The sequence below is a fragment of the Uloborus diversus genome, chromosome 6, assembly GCF_026930045.1.
Source record: "Uloborus diversus isolate 005 chromosome 6, Udiv.v.3.1, whole genome shotgun sequence".
Taxonomy (NCBI): domain Eukaryota; kingdom Metazoa; phylum Arthropoda; class Arachnida; order Araneae; family Uloboridae; genus Uloborus; species Uloborus diversus.
Genome location: NC_072736.1, coordinates 15207407 through 15232752, shown reverse-complemented (window position 1 = coordinate 15232752; position 25346 = coordinate 15207407). Strand labels below are relative to the sequence as shown.

At 33.1% G+C, this 25346-nt stretch overlaps 1 protein-coding gene across 1 annotated transcript in view; it reads right to left on the bottom strand.

Annotated features, from left to right (window-relative positions):
- LOC129224236 (rab3 GTPase-activating protein non-catalytic subunit-like) overlaps nt 1–25346 on the bottom strand; it is a 78449-nt gene that overhangs the window by 39081 nt on the left and 14022 nt on the right. The window contains exons 5-11 of the mRNA XM_054858661.1: nt 22112–22170; nt 15639–15779; nt 13315–13391; nt 13176–13237; nt 7387–7477; nt 5152–5297; nt 3418–3682 (exon numbers count right to left, since the gene is read on the bottom strand). Coding sequence (XP_054714636.1) covers nt 3418–3682; nt 5152–5297; nt 7387–7477; nt 13176–13237; nt 13315–13391; nt 15639–15779; nt 22112–22170 — 841 coding nt within the window. The remainder of the gene's footprint in view (nt 1–3417; nt 3683–5151; nt 5298–7386; nt 7478–13175; nt 13238–13314; nt 13392–15638; nt 15780–22111; nt 22171–25346) is intronic.

Sequence of the window (25346 nt, the reverse complement as noted above, 5' to 3'; positions counted from 1 at the left end):
AAAACGTTCCCCCTTATTTCCCTTAATATTACATGGACCCCACACATCAGCATGAAGTAATTCAAGGGGACATTTAGACCGTATTTTACCTATTGGTTTAAATGAAACACGTTTAAATTTACCAATTTTACAATTTTCACAATCTATTTTTACATTTTTGAATTTAGGCAGGCCATGGACACACTCAAATTCACCGCTCTTTCTGATACTATCGGTGTTAATATGTGCCAGCCTTCTATGCCACAATTCTAATTTTTCTACATTAGAGCATTCAATTTTCTCATTTTCGAAATGATCATTACTTTTATTTGGTTTTATACTTTCTTGATACGATTTATTATACAAAATTTGAGGTTTTACAAAATAAATGCCATTTCTTAAAATTGCTCTAAATATAAATCCATTTCGACCAGATATCGTCACGGAGCCGTTTCCCCCTTCAAACTTAGCACCCCCCTTATCGAATTTAGTACCCGATAACAAATTTTGACGTATATTAGGAGAGTACATTACATCTTTTAAAACAATGATAGTATCATCAAACTTTAATTTCACAGTTCCCATCCCCAAAATGGGGAAAGTTTCATTTCTAACGGCTACAGCCATTTCTTTGTTTCGTAATGGTTTAAAGTCCTCAAACGCACTACGAATGTTGACGAAATGATGGGTGGAACCAGTGTCGAAAATAAATTCATTTGGGTCTTCTGATACTTCATTTAGATGTACTTCGGAAATGAAAAAGTTCTGGTACTCACATGCTTCCTTTTCCACTGATGGGGAACTGCACCTCGCAGTTTTCTTGTTCGCCTTCCTCTTGTTCCGGATTGGTGATCTTGACTTTCTGTTACGTTGTTCGAGGTCCTTGTCAACTCTATGTTGACACACATTTCTTTTATGGCCGGGTTTATTACAGTTAAAACAAATTAGTTTCCCTTTTACTCCTTTCTTGTCAAAATTACCCGGTTTCTTTACAAAGTTAGCTCTGCCGATAATTTTATCGTCCTCATCTTTTAGTCGAATTCGCGATTCCTCGGCAATAAGTTCGCTGACTACTTTATTAAATGTGAATTCCTGTGCAGTAGTTCTAAGAATAACTTGACAAATATTGTCGAATTCTGAGGGCAAATGACGCAAAATTTGAAAAATCAAATAATTTTCAGAGAAATTCGCGTCTATAGCCTTAATTCTTTCGAAAATTTGCCGAGTACGGGCAGCGAAAAGATTTATCGACTCTCCCTCTTTTATACGACATTGGGATAACTCTGAAAACAATGTCATGTGCTGACAACGATTGTCAGGAAAGAAGTGATCTTTCAAAGCCTTCCAGGCATCAGCCGCGTTGACCTGATTTTCAATTATCTTTTTGAAATTTTTCTCCAAATTTAAATAAATTATGGATAGAGCCACATCCTGTCGATTTTGAAAATTACGAATCTCTTGCTCAGTAGCCTTTTTTTCATCATTAGAAAAAGGTTCTTTTTCAAAGCCCCTTATAATGTTCCACAGACCTCGTTCCATTAGGACAAATTTAATATCAGATGACCAACTCACATAGTTGTCAGACCTTAATTTTTCGATAGGAACACTCTGGGATGCCATGATTGATAAGAACACGAAAAACGCCAAAAAATAAAAAAACCTAATTGCAAAAAAAACAACCAACAAAATCTCAAAATATCCCCGAAAAAAAAACCTAAATAGTGCAACTGTTACAGCTTCCCCCCTGGAACAAGTCCAGGTCTTCCGCTGAATTTAGCAGCCACTATTCTGCCTAACACCAAACCAACTATATCCCCCCATAAAATGCAAACGAAACGTCTGAGAAAAGTTTACACTACACATGGCTTAAAGATTCGATACAAATTTCCAAAAAGCAAAAGAAAAACTTCTATTTTCACAGTTTTCATTCAACGCCGATGCGGGGAAAACGATTTGAAAAGATTTCCAAACACTTGTCATCTACCGATTCAGCAAAAAGACAAGTCAGTTACAACATTCCATTTCATCACAAAAACACGAAGTCTAATACTCTACTCTGCTGACAATTCGAAAACATCTTAATACATCATGATACTGAACACGTAATTGTTATGATACAATTGGGTAGGGCTGGGCCCATAACCCTTATGATAACTTACGATGTTTAAACGAAAAGCCGAAGGGCTAAATTTCGTAAGTCAGTCAACAATGTTACATGCTTATACAAGCAGAGATAATATCACACAGTGGAAGGTGCAGAATCAAATATTAATGTGAAGAAATGAACATTGGAAACTTGTTAAAATCTTACCAAAAATTTATTGGTCCATAGTAACTAAAATAAATATAACTAACAAAAATAAGTTCTTAAGAATAAAACCCGGCCATAAGTGGAGGCGGAGTTCGCAACTCCCCAACACCTATCAGACCTAACTCACAAGAGGCTGACAAACACAAAAGAAGAGAGAGAGAACGATTGGAATCGTTCACTATTTATACTTGCCTCACTTGCATATGATTGGGCATCAAAGGATGCCAACCTAAAACTGAAACTTTACACGTGCCGAAAGAGTTGAGAAGTTAATCTAATTTGAATAAAGTTAATTTTATATTACATTACATTAGGAATGAGAACGCGGATAAATATCGTTTACCGATGTCTATCAGTACATACACACAGGTCTACGCACACGCACAAGCCTACACATACACGTACACAACTATACACACGCGACCGCCTAGGAGGAGGGGAAGGCTTGGGGGGACAGGAGCCGTTTCTAGAAACAATAACTCCAATGAATACGTGCCTGTCACAGCTCCTGATTGCGAAAAACATTATTTGAATCCAAAATTTCAGAATTCAAATTAATTTTCTTTTTTTTTTCTTTTCTTTTTGAAGGAGTGGAAAATAAAAATTAATCGAATAAATTCAAGTAGCTTGACTTCTTTAACTACATTATGCAAATTTTATGAAAAATCAATGAAATGTGAACTAAAATGTGTTTCAGTTTGCATATGAACATATTATGTCATCAACTGTTTGTGAACCAGTCAACGTGTGTCTGTGACTAGCAAAGATTTCTTCATTACTGGTCAAAAAGACAAGTAACTTTAAAAAAAATTTCTATCACTATAGCTATTTAGTTGAAAAAAAAAACTCCTTTTTGTAAGTATTCTTGCAGTTTAAAAAAAAATCCACAACAATCTTGAAAAACCTAATTTAAAAATGCAGTCTTCTGATTAACATTTGCATTTTATTGACACTATTGGTATAGGAAAACTGATGGAAAAAGCCATTAATTGGAAGTCTAAAATTCAACCAATGCTTTCTTGCAGGAACCATCAAAAAATTCGCTGCAATTAAAGTATGCAAGAAACCTTTAAATTGGGGACTAATTATAATGCTAAGACAGATTAAAAGTTTCTATAATTACTCACCTAACTGTTCTACTTGTTTCCCAGAAATATTTCCACTTAGATCTACAGACAAATTTTGAAGAACTATCTCTTCGCCAGATTTGATTAGATGGCTGTCGTTGACTACAAAACATGTGACAAAGTCTGGAAAAGACATTTCAGTTGCATTGTCATCAGTGAAACGTACTTGACGTTTTAGTACCGGCACAACAGTTTGGTGTAGCGTAACTAACGACAAAATCCTGCCCACTTCAGTTTCAGATATACAAAGACTAGTAGAATATGCCTAAAATAAAACATGTTATATAAATTATTTTAAAACAAAAGAGGGGTGATCATTGAAAAACAGATGTGTATAAATTCAAATTTTAAAAAGATCTGTACTAAAATTTAAAAAAAAAATTATCTCCATCACTTTGGCTTAAAGTAACATTTTTTCATGCGTGCAAAAGTTGGGAAATGAGCTGTGGTACCGTTAGGTGTTGCCAGGGTTCTAAGTGAGGCATGAAAATATTCCTTGGCATTTTTTTACAGGAGTGGAATTTACTGTGGAGGAGTGAAATGTATTAAAAACAGTGAACACCATAATAGTGATTAATTCCACAGAACAAGAACTAAAATTAAATTAAAAATTTGAAACACCCTGACCCTGATTGCTGACCTCCTGTTAAGATGGACTTTGTGAGTCAGAACACATATTAAATTTAAACACATTTATTTTTTTTTAATGACATGGGAAACAGGGAAAAAGAAATATAATCATTATTAGTAAAATTTGCTAATCCCAAAAACAGAATAAAAGACATAAAATTGAAAATCCTTTTTAAAGCCTTTCTTATTAACTAAAATGACTTTTATTAGCAAACAAATAAACACAGATAAAATTTTGAACCATTGAGTTTTCTTTCCTTATCTCTGCCAACAATGACATTGTAACTGATTATGTAAACAAAAGCTTAGATTGTACTTAAAATCTGGGTAAAAAGATTATAATTCGAATTCTTTTCTATATATAACTTGGAAGCTCCAAATAAATTAAATCAGATGCAGTAAGGTCATTCTTTCGTTTAGTAATAACATTTTATACATGCAAATCTGTTATCACCACTAAAATTGTAAATAAATGCTATTTTTTAAGGTTTTTAATTAATACCCTTGGTAATTATTGTCATACAAAGACAAGATCTAGTTAAGAACACTCTCAATCAAGTCTCCTTCTGAACAAAAGGAACAAAGGATTATCAAAATTAGTTCACCCAATTAGGAGCTACGGTGTCACAGTACACACAGCAATGTCAAACTTATAAACCCCTTCCTTGTTGTGTCGGGAGTTAAAAACTAACTTTTAAACAATGAAGTGGAAAATGGCAGGGAAAGAAAAAAAAAAGAAAGGTGACATGACCTTGGGAAGAAGGACCACGGGAGGAAAATGACAGGCTGCCAGCTTCCTCTTTGTTCAAAATGGTGGAAAAATCGTTAAAGATTGATATGTTGATTAATGTCTCCACTAATTTAAGTCATAGAAAAACAAAACCCCGCCTAAACATAGTGTCTGAAAATTTAAGAATCTAATCAACGACTGGTTTGATCATGAATTCTCTGGTAGTCATGAGAAGTTTGAGCGACAGATGTACATGCATAGGTAGATACATTTTGATTTAAATATAATAGATCATCTCTCATGCTTGTGCATGGAAAAAGAAATTTGATGTAAAAAGATGAAATATAAATGCCAATTAAATCATATCTAAATACCTGCACATCTATCATGGGATCTCCTGGTGATGTAGCCTCTGGTTTAGTGTTGATTCTACTAACAGCATTATAAAGTTTCAGTAGCTGCAGCGTTCTTACGCAACTTTGTTGCAGAAGTTTGGCTTCATGGTCAATATGCAATGGATCTATAAACAAGGAACAGAAGTTAGAATTTTAAGCCTTATAAGCAATAAAGGTCTGTAAAAGGCTAGAACTACTATTATGGCTAAAATTTAATTCTGGGGGTTGTTTTAACTCTAATGCGAAGACCACAGGTTCCCTGTATAGCATACTATTTTATTTACATCTTCGCTGAATTTTGGAAAAAAATATATACAGTGAAGCACAATTTATATGTTTCTCTTTTACATGTGTTTATAAATTATAAGTTTTTTAAATTGGTCCCTGCAAAGTTCAATACACATTATCCAATAACAGGTTTTGTACTTAATTTCAGAAATAAAATGAAGGAGTTTTGGAGGAGTTCTGAAGGAGTAAAATGAGATTTTGAAAGAGTACTAATGGGCTATCCTTAAATAATGTTGCACTTTTTTTTCAATATTTTCGACTCCTTTCCCCTTTGTCAAAGTGTCACACTTCGCCTTACTACTCCTAATGTTACATGTCATATTATTATAATAACTGTGTGATGTCACTTTTTGTCACCCTCTCTCTTTCCCTCATCACAATTTCATGAACCCGTCTCCCCCTCAAGGCACAGGCCCAACGAGAGTGACAGGTGACAGTGACGCAAAAAAAGAGGAAGAAAAGAAAAAGAAACAAAAAGAAGAAAGAAAAAAAAGAATAAAGAAAAAAGGGGTGGGGACTCCAAATGAGAGAAAACGTAAAGATTAAGTGAAATTTCCTCTTTTAACATTTACTCTTATGGCACTTAAAATAGATTCAATTGTTTTCTTGTAAGCAGTTATGATTTTTTTATTTTTTCCCCCCACTTTTTTTTCTTCTTTTTTCCCTTTTCTTTTCGTTTCCCCCTTTTTCTCTTCTTTTCCCCCTTTTATTTTCTTTCTTCTTCTTTTTTTGGGGTATGGGAGGGGCCCGGTGATATAACTGACAAGGGGCCCGCTTTGGCTCTCATGCCCTGTCAAGCATGACATCACTTGTGGAGGCAGATGACCCTTTTTACAATATCATAACTGCGATTAACTAAACAATTGCTTTTTCTTTTTAACACAATCACTAAACAGAGTACATCTTAAAAATACTTATGTATTTCTAAATAATAATTAGAGAAACTGATTTTTGCTGCTGAGAGTTTGGTGAAGGGAAAAGCAACAATCATAAAACTTGAAAAAATAGCCAAGCACCGTTTAAGCATGTTTTACTACACTTATGAAATGTATTAGTCATCTAATAATATTTTCACCTTCAAATTCTATGATCAATCTGTAATTCACATCTTTTGAAAAATATAAATATTCAAAATTACTATATCAAAATCGTCCTTACACCTTTGCCTTGCGACGATGTTAAGTTGCCGATCGAAGTTACTGTCATAGAGGAAAATTTTGTAGTCTTGAACTAAAAAAGAAGGAGTTTTGAAGGAGTTAAAACCAAAATGAAGGAGTTTGAAGGGCCCTTCAAAAAAAATTTCTGAATGAAGGAGTATTGGAGGAGTTTTGAAGGAGCGTACGAACCCTGTATAACTATTATACATTTTTTCATACAATCCATCCAAAAATGTATAAACGGTGCTTCACTGTATATTTATGCACACATTTCTTTTTACTTCACATTTTTTATGCAAATCTTTTATGCATTTTTTAACTTTAAATCTCAAACAATTCATGTCCTTCAAAAATGTCAGTTTCTATTTTACTGATGAAACAACAAGTTATGAGTAATAACATCTGTTTACGTTATTTTAGCATTTAGAAAAAGAAACGGATATAAGAATGAAAATCAAGAGGGACGTAAAAGTGTATCTGAATTGAAAATCTGAAATTGCATGAAACTTTAAAATTTAAAGCACAAACATCAAAAAATGAAAAAGGAAATATAAAAATGGTAAAGCACGCTCTCGGATAACTTGGAATATGCAGATCCATTTTAAATTGATGTAGTATTAATTATGATGTTTTAAAAAAGCTAACACAATTTAAAAGACAAATTAGTTTTAACCTCTTAAACTTCAAATAACAAAAAGATGGCTACAACAGTAACATAAAAAAATACAAAAAAGAAGGACAAGGAAGGAAACATTTTATAAGAAATTACCTTGCTTACGTAGATGACCAAGTAAGGATAGAGCAACTTCTTCAACTAATTCTACAGTTGAGTACCTACTGCTCAAAATGTTTTCCAATGCCTAAAAAGAAAATTACTTTGAGGAAAATGTGCAATATTAAAGGTCAAATTACTGTGGAGAAAACTTGATATATACAAATACAAAAGTGACGACCAGCAACAGGTTCTGGGCCCAGCTAGGCTGGTCCTAGTCAATTTACAATCCCCAGTGAAGATCAATGGCCCTCTTAAAACTATCTACTCCCTTACTCATTATCACCTCTTCCGGTAAGCTGTTCCAAGGTTCCACTACCCTGCTAAAATAATAATTTTTCCTAATATTCATGTTAGCCTGAAATTTAAATAGCTTAAAACAATGATCTTGTCCTGTTTTTAGTGCTAAACTTTAGCCAAGGGACAAGTAACTTTTTTTAAGGTTTCTAACACAGTAGCTAATCATTCGAAGTATTTTTTTCCTATTTGTAAGAATTCTTGCAGTTCAAAAAAAATCAATGATAATCTTGATAAACATACATTTTAAAATGTAGCCTTTTGTTTAATATCTGCATTTTATTGGCACTATTGGTATAGGAAAACTGGAAGGAAAAACCATTCATTAGAAATATAAAATTTAACCAATGCTTCTTCACAGTAACCATTAAAAAAATTGGCAGCAATTAAAGTATGAAAGAGATTCAATAGATTCGGGACTAATTTAGCCCGGTCAAAATAGACCAAAAAAAAGCAAAAGTTCAGAAAAATTTGCATAGAGCTGAAAGTTGGTACAGATCTTAAGAGCATTATTATACATTTAATGTCAAAAATCCTCATCGATCCCAGTGGAGCTAAAAATTTTATTCTAGGTGAAAGGTCAAAAAATCAATTTTTCATATATATCTCTTAAACGATAATTGCTACTGAAAAAATGGAGGTCACAAAGTTTGAAAACTATGCAATTGTGTACAAACAAGTACAAGTGGGGATTCCGAGGATGGGTCATGGGGGTCATACCCTCCATCCGAAAGCTACAAAATATTACTTAAAACAGCATTGGAGATATGTTTCAAAAAGTTCCCCATAGACCCCTTATTTGTACCCGAATTTAAGTACTATGACCTTGCAATTAACACAAATACAGTTAAGGACAACACTAAAGTGAAGGGGCAGAAGTCCCCATCGATACCAGTGAAACTAAAAATTTATTCAAGGTCAAAGGTCGAAATCGATTTGTCACGAATATCTTTAAACGGTATGTATTCGGGTAAAAATAAAGAACACAAAGATTGAAAATAAGATAATTATGCACAAAAGGGAGGGGATTCAGTGGATGGGTCAAGAGGTCACAACCCTCTTTCCCTAAAGGGATAAAAAAAAAAGGGCCTAGAACTGCAGTTCAGGACTCAAATTTCTAAAAATTAGCCCTAACATCCCAATTTTTTTTCTAAATATTGCATTTTGACTATGAAATTAACATACAAATAATTAGAGAAATGATTATAAACAAAATTTCAAAAGTTCCCAATGAATCCCAGTGGAGCTATTTTATTCAAGGTCAAAACTCAAAAAATCAATTTTTCAAATATCTCTTAAACGGTAAGTGTCTTAAAAATAGAGGATATAAAGTTTGAAAACTATACAATAACGTACAAACAAGCGGAGATTTAGAGGCTGTGCCTTGGTGGTCTTACCCTCCCCCCGCTTCCCCGTCAGCGACAAAATATTGCCTAAAACTGCATTTTGATGACAGATATTTTGTTGACCTTAAACCCCCTATTAGTGCTCCTAAATTACTTTGATCCCTTTCTGATAATGAGCCCTTCCAAAACCAGAAGCTGGATCCACCCTTGGTATTTAAAAAAGTTCGATAATTGTTTCCAGATTCCAGTTTTTGAAACTCAGAAAAAGTATTGACATGAGCTCCTTTTCTTTCTTTCGAGTGACCTCGAGAAACTACACTTGACCCCTATGCCTATCCCCTCTTACAATTCACACTCCCTCTTCAAACTGAAAAGATCAAATTACATTCAGGGGAGAGTGGACGCGCTTAGATTTCTTTGTATGAGCAAAGTCAGTGGCACAAGTGCTCCTATTAATAGGGAGTGATTCTTTGTAGTGAACAGTCGGGTTCATTGGTACTATTTTTGATATGAATATGTACTCTTAAGAAATAATTCTTCAAAGATGTCGCACGATCACTTCATTTGCAGCAAATCTTTGACTGAAAGGGAAATAGTTATTGTATTGAATGCGGACTAAAATCTTTAATTGATTCAAGTAGTGCAAGGAACGATGGGTTTGTTGAGTATTTGAAAGACAAACTGTGGGTGGCAGTCTATGTAGAGTAGGGTGGATCAAAAATACATGTAAAAAAAAATTTCCCCTAGATAACAGGACAACCCTAAATATTTTTAGACTTGTATATTGTAATATACTGGAAGAATTTTAATTTCCTATTTCAACTGAAAGAGGGTGCTCAACACCCTCTCCCAAACTTCATAAGCATGGGGAGGGGCGTTAAAAAATACATCAAACTGAAAAAACAATGCTACATATTATAATAAGCAGGAGTAATATGAATATACATTGCAAAAAAAAATTACAAAAAAAAAAAAATAATTAATTTGAATTTTGACATCTTGAATTCAAATTATGTTTTTCGCAATCACGAGTGTGTGTATGTAGGCGTGTGTGTTTGTGTGTGGGGGGTATGTGTGTAAGGGGTATGTGGATGTGTGTGTAGGCATGTGTGTTTGTGTGCTGGCAGAAGTGTGTGGGTAGTTGTGTATATGAATGTGTGTGTGGTGGAGGGTATGTGTATGTGTGTGTAGGCATATGTGTCTGTGTGCAGGCATGAATGTGTGTGTGGGTGTATGAATGTGTATGTGTGTGAGTGTATGAATGTGTAGGTGTATGTGTGTATATGTGTGCGTGTATGTGTGTGTGTAGTTGTGTATGTGTGCGCGTGTGTGTAGGACATGGATGCAGCCTGGAGACTGCTTTCGCTAGAGGAGCAGCATCGTGAGGAGCCGATCGACGGTGATGCTGCAGAAGGTGGCGGTGGGAAAATAAAATGATAGGACATCAAAACAGTCAAGTAAGAACAATAAGCAATCGTGATTGCTCAAAAAAAAAAAAAAAAACAGTTGTGAAAATTAAATGTTTCTAAATTTGTGATATTTTCAATGCTATGGCTAATGTTAAAATAAGGGGTCATTGAGCACCCTCTTAAAATTTGAGTAAGAAGCTAAAAAATTTACAGCATAATACTATTAGTAAGTCTAAAAAAAATAGGGGAAGTCCTGGACTTTAGCTGAAAAAATGTTTTTTTTTTTTTTTTGAACCACCCTAATGTACAGTGTCGCAAAATGTACACCCGAAAGTGCAGCATTGCGGCAGCTAAAAGACAACGAGAGACAGAGATCAGTACATCCCTGGGTAGTCCACCTCTTACTGGAGTCCGATCAGGTGAGACAACATTTTATTTTAAAAACTGTTGCTTATTTTGTGGTGATGAAGCAAATGAAGAGACTGAAAAGAAAAAGTGGCAGAATATACGGTGTACAATTTATCAAGTTGCTACTCTTTCCTTTAAAGATAACATTCTAAAGATTGCATACAATCATTCAGATGACGCAGCAAAAACTGTTATTGCATGCATACAATATGAGTACGATTTAGTTGCTGCTTTAGCGAATTACCATTCTAGTTACTACAATTCTTTTCAAAAGCTTACTGCAGGTCTTAAAAAAGGTCGTCCCGTTCTGAAAATCCTGATGTTACTATGACGACGATAGAAATATTTGATTATATTGAAAACAATGATGCACTTTTTTATGATAACAGTAACGTTTTTGAAATATTTGCAAAATAATTTTAAAAAATTATTTGACCTTTGACCTTGCATAAAATGTTTAGATTGAGTTGAATGGGGATTTTCGATATTTCATTTACAATGATGTATTTAAGGTCTGTACAAATTTTTGGCTTTCTGTGAATTTTTACGATTTTGGAAAAAAAATTTTGTTTCTTTTGACCTTTGACCTTCCATAAAATGTGTAGATTAAGTGGGATCAATTTAAATTTTTATATCTCATTTACAATGATGTATTTAAGGTCTGTGCCTATTTTTAGCATCGTCCGAATTTTTCCCGACTAAAAAATAATAATTTGAACCTTTGACCTTGAATAAAATTTTTAGCTCCACCGGGATCGATGAGGACATTTGACATTTCACTTATAATAACATTCTTAAGGTCTGCACCAATTTTCAGCTCTATGCGAATTTTTCCGAACTCGAATGTCTATTTTGACCGGGCTAAGTTATATAATGATAACATAATACAAATTAAAAGTTTCTAAAATTACTTCTTGACATTTCAAAAACTGTATGGATTCAATTTTTTAGTGCTACACAGATGGCAACATAATAACGTTTGTAGTTTTGATACTTTTCTTGGATAGGATTCAAGAAAAGCCAAACATAAAAAAAATAAGGGAAAAGTCGTTGAATATTTTTCATATATTTAAAATGCCATTAAATTTCAAGAAAGATATAGGTAGTATTTCGATATTGACATACATTTAGTTTTAATGTTTAATAGTGTCAATTAAGAAAATCTCAATGATTTTTGAACAAATTTTGCCAAAATTGTGTGACGGCTAAATTGTTAATGTAAAATATACATTTAATATTTTTAATCAAAATTAAAATACATGCTTTTTAAAGAACAAAACTACTTTCTCCCACCAGAACATTAACACCTTGACTGCCGCAGCAATTTTCAGAAATTTGGCTTAAAATGACAATTTGACCTAATTACATTATATTATTAAAAACTCTCATTCTCATACATAGTTATTGTCAAAAAGCATAAAAAATGAAAACAACTTCCAGAAGAAAAAAAACAGCGTCCAACAAAGCCATGTCGTATATGTACCCAAGCAAAAAAAGCGGCAAGAAACGCATTATTTCTGTAAAACCTGTAAAGAGAAGCCAGCCCTTTATGTGGAAGATTGTTTTAAGAAGTTCCACAAACAATAAAAAATAGTATTTTATTTCTTGAATTTGAATTAATTTTTATAATTATATTTTTTGCTCCGTTTTTAATAAAGGTTCTGTTTGTGCAAGCCAGCATTGATTTTTTGTTTCTTTCATAGAAGCCATAAATCGACATTAGTATTTAATATATTCCGAGTTTAATTGTAGCTGCACAAAAATGGCAAAAACAAGTACAAGATAACCCGTAATTGGCTTTCTGAAAAACAAACACAATCTACCAGTTATCTTGTGGTTTGCAAGTCAAGGTGTTAAATAAATACAAATTGTTTCTACATTATTTTAAGAAATTATGAAAACATTATTTTTCATTAGCAGCCATATCTGCTGCTAAGTTACCAAAATTTAAAAAAAAAAATAATAATTTGAATTTTGACATCTTGAATTCAAATTATGTTTTTCGCAATCACGAGTGTGTGTATGTAGGCGTGTGTGTTTGTGTGGGGGGTACGTGTGTTTGTGTGTAGGGGTATGTGTATATGTGAGCAGGTATGTGTGTTTGTGTCTGTGCAATGGCATAAGTGTGTGGGTAGTTGTGTGTATGAATGTGTGTGGGGGGGAGGTATGTGTTTGTATGCATATGTGTTTGTGTATGTGTGCAGGCATGAATGTGTGGGTAGTTGTGTAAATCAAATAAAAGGAAAAGTGTGTCAAATAAAAGCAATAGGCAATCGTGATTGCTCAAAAAAAAACATCGTAAGACGCTAAAAATTTTATTACTCACTTGAATACGAGTACAGGATGTTCTCATGTCATGAAGAATTTTGATAATTTCAAAAGATTTACCTGAAAATAATTAAAAATAAGTTTTGCATTAAAATTAAAACTAATAGTTACACAATGAATATAAAAACAAAACTTACCTTTAGTTACATTTTTAAGTGTCAGCTTCAATTCTCTCAGTAGGTGCAAATCACGAGCACGCCTACTATTTTTTTCACTGAAAAGAAATTTTCTTTTCAACACAGTTTTCCAAAAACTTATGACAAGTAATGAATACAACATTGGAAAATAGAAAGTCCAAAGATATAATTCAATTTAAAACTCATTAATTTTTGCAAGAAATACATAATGCATTGTTGAACACAAAAATTTCAAATTTACAGCAAAACTGTATTTAATATGAGTTTTCAAATAATGCATGGCATATTTTTTATAAATACAACTTGTATTTTAAGAGCCTCCCATAAAAATATATGTACCATGAGTTCTCATTACAAAGCAGTTTTAAGATGACAAAGCATCACATGGCAATTTATACATTACTCAGCTTAGCATTCAAAGACAGGAAGTGTAATTTTTAAAATAACTTTTTCAATATCATTATATACACGGTGTTCTGGTTTAACATGCAAGGTCTCTATTTTTGCAACCGTTAGTCCTAGATGCATATTTCCACTTACAAAAATATTCAAAATCAGAAGCAAAGTTAAGATATTGAAAGCTTGAAGCAAAAATAAAAACGAGTCCATAAAAAACATAATTTAACTTTTTATAAAAACCATAGGTCCCTTAACTTATATTTTGGGAAATAATCTCTACATTGAAGATATTAATAACACAAAAAACTTGACGTTTGTGCAACCAAAACTCAAGGAGATATTCGAGTTTGTTTTAAGGGACCACACAGAAAATGAGATTGGAACTTATTGTCCTTTCAGAAGAATGACAGTTTGTCAAAGTAAAAAAAAAATATTTTTACTTTTCATTGCTGTTCAAAAATGAATGCAAATGTTATGCCATGATATGCAAAAACACACTACAAAACCTCGAACAATTTGAAAAACCACACTCTATGCACACATATAGTTTTAAACCTTTGTAAAGAGCTATATTTTCCCCCAAAATGCGTTATTGAGGGCGTGTCACAAAACCCTGCTTTTCAAATCTCGGTGAATATTGGTCGTACTAATGTCAAACTTTTTCTATTGCAATTATATTACAATGGAAAACATTTCCCTAAATATAAGTTAGAGGACCTAAAGTCCGTATAAAAAGTTAAATTTTGTATTTTTTGACTCATTTTTATTTTTGCTTCTAACTTTCAATATCATAACTCTGCATCTGATTTTGAACATTTTTGCAGTTGGAAGTATGCATCTAAGACTAAAGGTTGCGAAAAAAAAAGGTCTTGCAGGTTAAACCAGAACACCATGTATATATGATCACATCACAGTGTAGAACATGAGTTATGATTCCAGGAAATGTATTAGAATAGCAACTCGATATCTTGTGGTTTAAATTGATTCTTTAAATTAAAAACATTATTTTCAAACGAACTGCGGTCTTTAATTGCACATATTCACACTGAAAAATACTTTCTGAAAACAATCATGTCCACTGAAAATTTATGTAATTGCATTTTTAACGCATTTTATAACATTATATAAATTTATGTCTTTTCATAGTTGTAATTTAGAACAAAATTTTTGTATTAAAGTAAGCTTCTCTTACGTGATCTAATATTCAACAAAATGCCAGTTTTGTTCATACCATATTTTCCTGCGTATTGTATTATCCGTATGCGGCCTATAATCCGCAGGTCCTAAAATTGGCCTGAAGAAACAAAAGCTTCCTATAATCAGTGGATAATAGGATGTAAAAAAATAAAGTTTGAATTTAACATACCATGGGAGCAACTAAACTAAAAACGCGAAAAAGTAATTACTTTGAAGGCATAATCAAAATTAATCTGAAATATAATCTAAAATATTATGATTTCTTTTTGAAATCTTGATTATAGTACGCTAATTACTTGAAAAACAGAGTCAAGACAAAGGAGCAAACGGTCTAATCTTGTGCAAATGGCTACCTATTTCACTTTAATCTTGCTTATTTTACATGACCTGAATCGCCAAGAGGAACATTCAAGCAACGTAAAATAACCAACATACAGACAGGCAGCAAAGAAGAACATGCATGCTTCGTAAAATAAACAACATTCAGTCGGCGTACGGTCTCGATCGGTGAATCCTACTGTAAAAATATTGAGGTTCAATGCGTTGGTGTTAAGGGGGAAAAAATCACAGATAATGCGCGGCTGCGTATAAGCCGCACCTCATAAACTTTGCCTTTTTTAGCAGATAATCCGCGGACTATATTCAGGAAAATAAGCTAAGTAAGGAAAGTTTCACAAAACTTGCATATGTAATGACAAACAGTAAAACAAATAACAAATGCTCCAAACCTCAGTACTAAATGGAAAGGCACAATAATTTTCTTCATAACACCATCAACATCAAGAAAGTAACAGGAACATAAGTGATCTTTGGCAAGATTAGAACTTAAGACACTTCCACCAACCATTGCATAACCGGGACAATATAATCTGTAAATAAAACCAATAAGTAGTAAAATCTCTCACCATCTAAAATGCACTGCATTCAAAAGCCTGATTTTGAGAAATAAATTACGTTCAATCAATACACATACTTCACTGCTTATTGTAATAAAACATTTAGGGGCTGTTCATTAGTGATATCACTTTTTTTCAATACAGTGTACCCCCCTCTCCTTTTTCCATAAATCATACTGCATTACCTGAACTTGTTGCTACAAAAAAAATGTCCCTCCCCCCCTCTCCCTTGTCACAGACCGCCACAATATCCCGAACCCCCCAGCCCACTTAAAGAGTGACATCATTTGTAGACTACCGATTGGAATCCTGAATGCACCACAGTGGCGGCTCGTGCCTTAATTTAGCGGGTGGGCTCGCTGTATAAAGTTTTATCAATAATATTTATACAGATACAATGGAGAGGACTGCAGTTAGTAATGCTGAACAATATAAGATAGTCTTTATTGCAGTTGTTTCATTTCTAACTTCTCTTCTACTTCAAAGTTGAAATTGTTTTAGAAAAATATCCACTTGAGCATTTTTTGAAAATTCAAGGTAAATAACCTAAATTTAATGACAAGACACCCACCCCATGCCAACTAGTAATAAACAACACACAGCATTAATTAAAGTACTACATTACACTCTTTATGCCAACACGAGCACATGATCACGCAGAAGCTTTAACTTTCGTTTTAGCATGCTTCCTTATCTCAAATTACAAAATTGGTAACTATTTTTTTTTTCTTCCAGAAGCACAGTTTCCTCAATCGCTAGTGCATTCTTCATACATCAAAATTAGAATTAATTATTTAATTTAATTAATTATTTTTATTGTGTGAAACTACATCACAATATCTAGGGGTCACATCACATTCATAGCATTTTTGTAAAACATTTCAATAAAATATGTAATTCTTTGGAATCTTTGTATGCGCTTACTTATTAACCAATAATTATTTTTCATGCCCTTTCATAAAATCAAAACACTGAAGAATATACCGTTTTTTTAAAAGTTTAAATTTTGAGATCTTGAATTCAAAGTATGGTTTTCACTATCGCGAATTGCGATAGGAGGAATTTCTTTTTTCTACTAATGGCTTTTATCGTAACCATATTTTGAATTCCTGACGTCAAAATTCAAATGAATGCCTGGGGCTGGATGCTGGATATTATGTGCTGGATACTTTTTTCGCGTAAAAAGGATTGTGTAAAGTCCAGAAGGTCGTTAATAAATAATTCGATTCCGAGGCACATGGATGCCTGCATTACTGTCAGCCCCGCTTAATCGAGTAAAATCTCTAGGAACCAAATTTAAAGATGTAATGTTAGAGATCCCCCCCCCCTATAGATGTAATGTTAGAGATCCCCGCTTAATCGAATAATTTCTTCGGAAAATCGAATAATAGTAATCGGCTTTCACATATATTTTTGCTGAAATTTTTTTTGAATACGTTAAAAATAAATTAAATAGGAGCAATTACTGACTTAAAAACTTAAAATAGCATTTTTCGGCAAACGACGGGCGGGAAAAACAACATTAATTTTCCATCAAAACATTTCCATTATTCTATCTAGTTTCTTCTATAGTTACCAATGCCATTACCAACAGACAGTCGATAAATAAATTAAAAAACACAACAAAATATTAACATTGCAGAAAATAAGAAATTGATAATTATTGATTACGTAAAACGCGGTAATTGAACTTAGAAAACTGTTCACAAAACACATTGAGCAAGGAATCCACTATTATGGACTTTCTCCAAACAATATGAACTGAAAAAAGGTGTAGATTTAGTACCTCAAGTTGTAAGTTGCATATTTATAATTTTCATATGTACTTGTATTATATATACTTAGTTATTATACTATGTTGTTGATTACTTAGCTTATTTAAAACGCTTTTTAATCAAAAACATTTTTTTCTATTACTTAGATATTGATTTATTATTACGTTTTAAGCAAAAGTTGTCAACCAGGGAAGATAAATAAAATTTCCCAGCTTAATCGAATATTTCTTGAAACCGACGGTATTCGTTTAAGTGGGGCCAACAGTATAAGAATAGAAAAATAAAATCAAAGGCATACGTCATTCAACGGTCAAGTGAACACAATAAGCAATTCATGATTGCTCAAAAACAGTTCGAAATCAAGAAAAAGCGCACCTAGTGTGAGTGACCTAAAGTTAATGACTTTTTAAATAATTAAACTAAGCGTTGAAACTCTCTTCTTCATAAAGTTTGAAACAATCTGAAGTTTTAAAACAAACAATAAAAAAATCGAAAAGTTTGGTCATTTTTGAGGTTATGTGGCCCTACGCCTTTAAGGATTTAAAGCGATGTACCGGATCAAATTGAAATAATTCAGGTTTGTTCCGCTTTAGAGTACTACAGAATAGAAAACGCATATCGATAAGACCTATTATACGATTAATACTTATTACTTTTGCCAAATATCAGAACAAAAAAGAAAATTGAATAGATCTCGCCCAATTGAAGTTTTTTTGTAAAAGTTTCGGACCAATTCAGAATTTTTCACACTCAAAACCAACTAGTATATTCGAAAACAAACTCTTCATTCAGAAATTCCGATCATATTAGTTCCAAACAGAAAAATAAATAAAAATACGCACGCATGCGATGCGGTAGAATCGGAGGGAACCCATAAAATGGTAAATGCCAGTTCCAGATACTAACAGAAATTTAAGATTAAAGACAAATACAAAAGAAGGACGGTGGAAAACGATAAGAGCACTTTCTTTCATTCAGTGGGCTTGTCATTTTTTGCCCATTTTCGAACTGTTGTTTCGTACAAGTGACGTGTGTCAAATCCTTCCCCAACTGCTATTGCCCTTCTACTGCTGTTGGGGATAAAGCTATTTTTCGGAGGGCTAGGGAGCGGGAGCCCACACAGCAGAAATCGGAGTGACACGGACTTGCCGTTTTGGTGTCTGATTGAATCGTCGTGATTGGTTAGGTGCGGAGGTGTGGCAAGTCAATCGAGGGGCAAACCAGTCGCAGCCCCAAGAATCATTCTCAGAGCTTGCAAGCGAAACGCTAACATTTTAGAAGCGATATGCAAAGTGTTAAAGATTTAAAATGTGTTTCATGTCCCCAATTCGTTGTTTGTTTGTTGTTTTTTTTTATTATTTTTATTTTTTTTAGAGAAATTCTAAACGTTATTTTGACATGATCTATTTAGTGGTGTACAATTTTTCTGGGTGGGCCTTGCCCACCCGGCCCATAGTGACGAGCCGCCACTGATGCACCACTTTGCTGAAGCCAGGATCGGCAAGTTTTTGACAAATGACAGCTTTGACCATGCTTTGTAAACCCTATGTAAAAACCTATACTTTTTCATTAAATAAATATACACTTAAAAAATGAGCGTAAAAGTGAATGTAAAATATCAAGGAATTTTGCTGTGAAAACCATACAGCCACACCATACTAAGCACGAGCCTCTCATATTGGACATACCATCGTTACACTGGGCACACAAGTATGAAATATTTAGCGTATATGAGGAAATGTCTTCTTTAGTTAAAATTAACCATGGTTCTCTATCAACTCTATTTTCTGAAAAGGCCAGAAAATACTTCATGAATTTCTAAGTCATCATCCAAATAATGAAAAACACTTTTTATAGTCTGGGAATGTGTCGAGTTTCATCAAATAATTACTGAGAACCAGCGAGATTTTTTTAATAAGCATTGATTTCCGACTTACATAAATTGAATTCTATCATTCTGCGCAAAACATTTGGGGATGCGACCGCCCCCCTTGACCCCCCTATTTGCCGCCCCTGCTGCAAACCATATTATATTGTTTGGGTAAGATTTTCAATTTAATCATACCTTCCCATCCAACACTCTAGCGTATCTGCAGCATAAAATTAAATGGGAATCGAGTATAATATTAAAGTTCATTAATTCAAAAACTTTTCCTCGTTTAATTTTGCAGAAACACCTACTACCACTGCTACAATAGCTCTTATTAACTGTAATGTACAAATGTGACAATAAATTCTGTGCTTTGAAAAGAAGCCTGTTTTAAATTGGTTTTAAAATTGAAATAAACTTTAAAGATTTTAAAGATAGTGAGGAAACCAATTTATCTTTCAGTGTCAAACTCCCCTAAAACCTCTATAATACCTTCTACATGTTGCCTCATTCCTCATGTCATTTCAATTTTAGTTATATCAAGTGATCATAAAACATTATATGTTTTATGACCATAAGAACTTGTTTTATTAAAGTTATACAATTGAAACTAATATTAACAAAGCCAGTTAAAAATATATTCAAAGAATTATTTTTTATGTAATTTAATAATGTATATTTAATTAGAACTTAAAATACAGTGTAGAACCTTTTATCCGGGAACCAAAAAACCGGGAAACCAGAAAACCGGCAACTTATTCTCGATTTTCCCTCCATTTTTTAAAAATAACATTTTTCGCAATTTTTGAAAAATTAAGCTTTTTTTTTTTTGAAATGCCAAAAAGAATATGAACGAATTCTTAATAAACAACATTACTCACGTATAACTCAGGAAAATGTTTGCAAACACTAACTTAAAATGGTTATCATTTATGCGGAGCAAAACTTCCGAAATATTTTCAAGAAGTACATTCGTAAGTCTGAAATTTTTGTGTTTTATTCTAACAGAAAGCTAAGGAAATGAATATTGTCGCATTATAATGCATTATTTTATTGAATGGCCTACAATTAAAGGCATTTAGCGTAAATGACATTGCGAAAGTGCGGGAAACACCGAAGACCAGATTCGCGAATTTTCCGGATAGTTAAGTGATCGTAAAATCTAGAAATCTATTAAACGCAAGATTAGAAAGGCTGCAAGAACTCACAAATCAAATTTCTGTTGGTGTTAACTAAATGCAAAATTATTAGTTATCAATAACTACTATCATCGCAATCGCAAAATCTTTACAAAAAATTAAAAAAAGAAAAAAAAAGTGATCATGAATGTGAATTTAGTAGAAAAATCGCACATTTAGGTTCAAAAATTATATTTTACCCTTCCCTTCATTTTATTTCGATTTAAGACATGGAAAAGTGTTTTTTTTTTCTTTTCCAAACAGAATGTGAGGGTCTCAGGTACTATTATGAATAACTGAAGCTCTTTGGTGTTTAAATCATTCCCTCACTATTAGTTTTTAATATTTCAATATTTATAAGAGTTTCTGAACTGTTTCCTTCTTATGTTAATATGTATTACTATTTATTATAGTAGTTTAAATTTTACAAACAATCAGGCAATAGCGCTTTTTAGCGATCCAGAAAACCGGGAAATTCAGATATCCGGGATAGCGATGGTCCCGAACTTCACGGATAAGTGATTCTCTACTGTATGTTGAAAAATTACTTTTCATATAAAATTTGTCTTCCCAGCATTAACTTAGGTTTTTCAGTTTTTAACAACTTAAATCGCTTTTGACGCCCGTCATGTCGAAAATCAATTTGTGATATCAAAAAGCCAATCCTGGCTGCTTTTATGAATTTCAAGAATTAAGAACCATAGTGCTTTTACTGGCCTCACACAGTTTGTACTAGATTTTGGAATAGAAAATTAACTTGAATATCACTTTTGGAGTAGAAGAAATTAAGTTTTGCATGAAACAAATGGCAGAAAATATCAACTTTGTTAACATTTCCAAAGCAAAAGTTTAAGAGAAAACAGCTCTTTGGCAGGGGGACACATTTTTGAAGGTCAGGACTAAGAGAAACATTTAAAGTCTTCAAAAATTGAGAAAAAGGCACACCCTTAAAAAAGGCCAAGTAATGATCATTAAAAGATAATGCATTGTAAAAGCATAAATTGGATTAAATGAGCACTTTTATATTTTTCAAAAAATATTCATAACCCATATGCATAAGTAAATGATAAAAAATTATCAGCAAAACACAAAGTTTGAAAAACATTGCATACACCTGTTTCAAAGTTACAAGGAAACTTCTTTTCTAATGCAGAAAACATTTTGACTTTTAGAGACAATAGTGATATTTTCAGTAAGTTACCGCCCTATAGCCAGGGCTAAGGCAGAAATGTATGAAATACACCGCCAGCTCAGTCAATTCCAGTCAAGGACTGCACGAAACTGCAGTCCTCGGCTGAAATTGACTGAGCTGGCAGTGTATTTCCTAAATAGTGATATTATCCATTTTTCACAATTTTTTTTTTTTTTTTAATTTTAAAAAGTATGCCTACTTTTTAGAGTTCATGTTTACATTATGTTGAAGATATATGAGCTAAACTATTGTTTATTCATATCTTTTTTAATATTTTAAAATATACTTGCCTGCCAGTTTTTCCAACATTAAATGCTGCAACTCTAGGCCCTTGCTGGGTACACCACACCTATAAAAAAAAAAGGGGGGGGGAATAGTTACATTTCAGGCCATAGGTATTAGCTAAGACACACTTAAAATGACTTATTCACTATGCCCAAGGTCAGGCGATAGGCAATGACTAGGACACACTTAAGAGGACCACTTATTCACTATGTCCAATGTCGGGCAATAGGCAATGACTCAGACACACTTAAGAGAATCACTTTATTCACTATGCCCGATGTCGGGCAATAGACAATGACTCAGACACACTTAAGAGGATCACTTATTCACTATGCCTGATGTCGGGCAATAGGCAATGACTCAGACACACTTAAGAGAATCACTTATTCACTATGCCCAATATCGGGCAATAGGCAATGACTCAGACACACTTAAGAGGACTTTTTCACAATGCTCAAGAATCTCCTCAAGAAAAAACTATTTATATTAAAATTAATCTATTTTTTACTTCAATAAAAAATAAAAACAAGTGATAAAACACCTGCCAAGTTAGAAGAGATCTTCACAGTTGGTAAAAACCTTGGGGGTCAAGTACCTTTTCAGGGTCAAAAAATAGATTTTTTTTTTTTTTTTTTAAGTTTGAAATAATGAGAACATTTTAAAACAAACCCCATAAAAAATTCCCAGTAGAACCGAAAATATGACGAAAATAGCAGATGTGAAATTTGGTAAAACACGCTTGTTTATCTTATTGACAGATGTTTGACAGTGACAGCTGGTGATGATTTTCGTCTGCTAAGCAATCTAATGTTTTTAACGTGTATATTTTTTTATTGGTTTGGAAGTAGATGTTTTATTTCAATAAATATTATTTGCTGTTTCTTCTAGAAAAAGAAAGAGATTTATTAACTTTAACTCCTTCGTTCGATTCGTTTTGATTTCGTCTGCTTGCAATATTTTCATAGTGCTTGATATTTTTATAATGCAAAACTATATTTTCCTTCTTTATGGAATAGAAATTAATCATTATTGTTGTAAACACGTAATATGAGTTCGTTTGTGATTTGAAGTCGAAGTGATCATCTGGAAAAAGAAATAAGAAAAGAAAGTTCACTGGGAATATTCGCACGCCGAAGCAGAATGAAACTTACTCATGTTCTGAATGAAAGTGCTTCTGCAAAGAAAATAAACTTTCTAATAAGCCAAAGACTGTGGAACTGCAGAAGATTTTCAAGGTTACAAAATCTTGGAATATAAAGCTTATGATTTTCTTTTCTGAAATGGAACTTTGTTGCAAAACATGCCATGATCACATTACTATTGAAGAGAAAACAGTTTGTGGACTCAATTTTTCCTCGAATTAAAATCTGTATAGCATGAGAAATCTTTCCAAAGCTCGAAAATGATTGGTGCATGAAACAATTCTGCTGAGATTAATTCACAGTTTACATATGCTATACAAACTGTTGGAATAAGCTACCTTGAAATGACACAGTTCTGCGGAATAATGGATTTTCCCAAGCGGGTGTCAAAAAAAACCTATAATACTAACCTTAAGAAGATTATGTTGTGTTCAAGTGTTGTGGCACATGAATGCGTGTAAATGCTTCACGCGAAGAGGTTGCACTAACAGGTAGTTCAGATATTGTCGTTAGTGGAGATAGCACTTGGAAAATAAGAGGTTATACTTCCCCAATAGGTGTATGCACAATCATTGGAGACAACGAAGAAGTAATTGAAGTAGAAGTTCTTTCCTCCTACTGTAAGGTATGTGATGGGTGGAGTCCAAGAAAAATTACACTGGAACATGCGAACTGGCAAATTCAACTCGAGGCAAAATGCCCTCATATATCAGCGGTTCTGCAGACAGAATGGAAGTTGTTGGAATGAACAGAATTTTTCAACAATCAGAAGTAAAGTTGAATGTCAAGTATGTTGGATACATAGGAGATGGAGAAGCTTCAACTTTTCAGTCAATTGTAGCAGCTCAACCTTATGGTCCTGAAGTTGAAATACATAAAATTGAATGTGTGGGTCATATCCGGAAACAGATGGGTACAAGATTGAGAAAACTGAAAAAAAAAAGTGAAATGTGCGGACAAAAAACTCTAGGTGGAAAAGTTTGTCTTATTGACAGCGTTCATACTCCATTCGGATAAAAAAAAATCCATGACTTTTCCAAGACTTCATAAAATTTTTCATGACCTTGTTATAAGAAGAGATTAGTACTATTTGATGTAAAATTAGATAATTTCCAGAAATTGGCATTAGAAAAACTTACATGAGTACCACTACCTCATTGAAGCACTTACTAGTGACTCAAAAAATATCAGTGCACACTGCAGAAACTAATAAATTATTCTTATTTTTCTTTACCATATAAATTCAAGCAAATTAAAAATATAGTGAATGCAATACACTGATGTTTAAATGTCCAATAAATATTTAATAAATAGGGCCGAATAGTAATGAATGGGACAAAATTGAATGAGTCATTACTAAGTTTCCAATAATAAATTTACTTCACAAAAACATTGTCCTTTGGTGTCATAAATGCTTACCCATGTAATTTGACCGTATATGCGTTCATTAAAAGTAAAGCCACGTTTTTCAGCAAACTCATTTTTCTAAATCATATTTTTCAGCTGGCCACAAGGATCAGTTTTGCGAGCTGTATGTAGGGCACCACTGTTTTAGAGTATTAGAATTCCCCTATTTCTGTGTTCTATTGCCTGGCTAAAGTCTTCATTTTCTAAAGCCTTCAACATACTGAGAAAAACTCGGTTAAATTTAATAATGAATCTTTTACAAGTAGTTGAAATGAACTCTGATGCAATTGAATCACACTTTTTGAGGGGGGCGTGACAAAATCAAGAATATGCAAGTCCAATACTACAGAATACAAAATATAAGAAGTGCTGAAAATAATGGTTAATTCAAAATTAGTGACGTCCCAGTAAAAAAATCACATTACAAAAAAAGGCGAGCGGCTGTTACAGAAGCAGATGAAATTGGATTTCAAAACTCGGATTTGTTTTTGAGATGGTTCAATTTATATGCAATGTTACTAAATCACTCAATATTTATAGCGCTCTTTTAGCCATTGTTACTTTCTTATTGCCCAAGACATTTTTCCATGACTTAAAATAAATTTGCATGACTTTTAATGAAAGTATTAATTTTCCATGACTTTTCCAGGTCTGAAATTCGTTTATTTTTTTTTTCTATGACTTTCCAGGA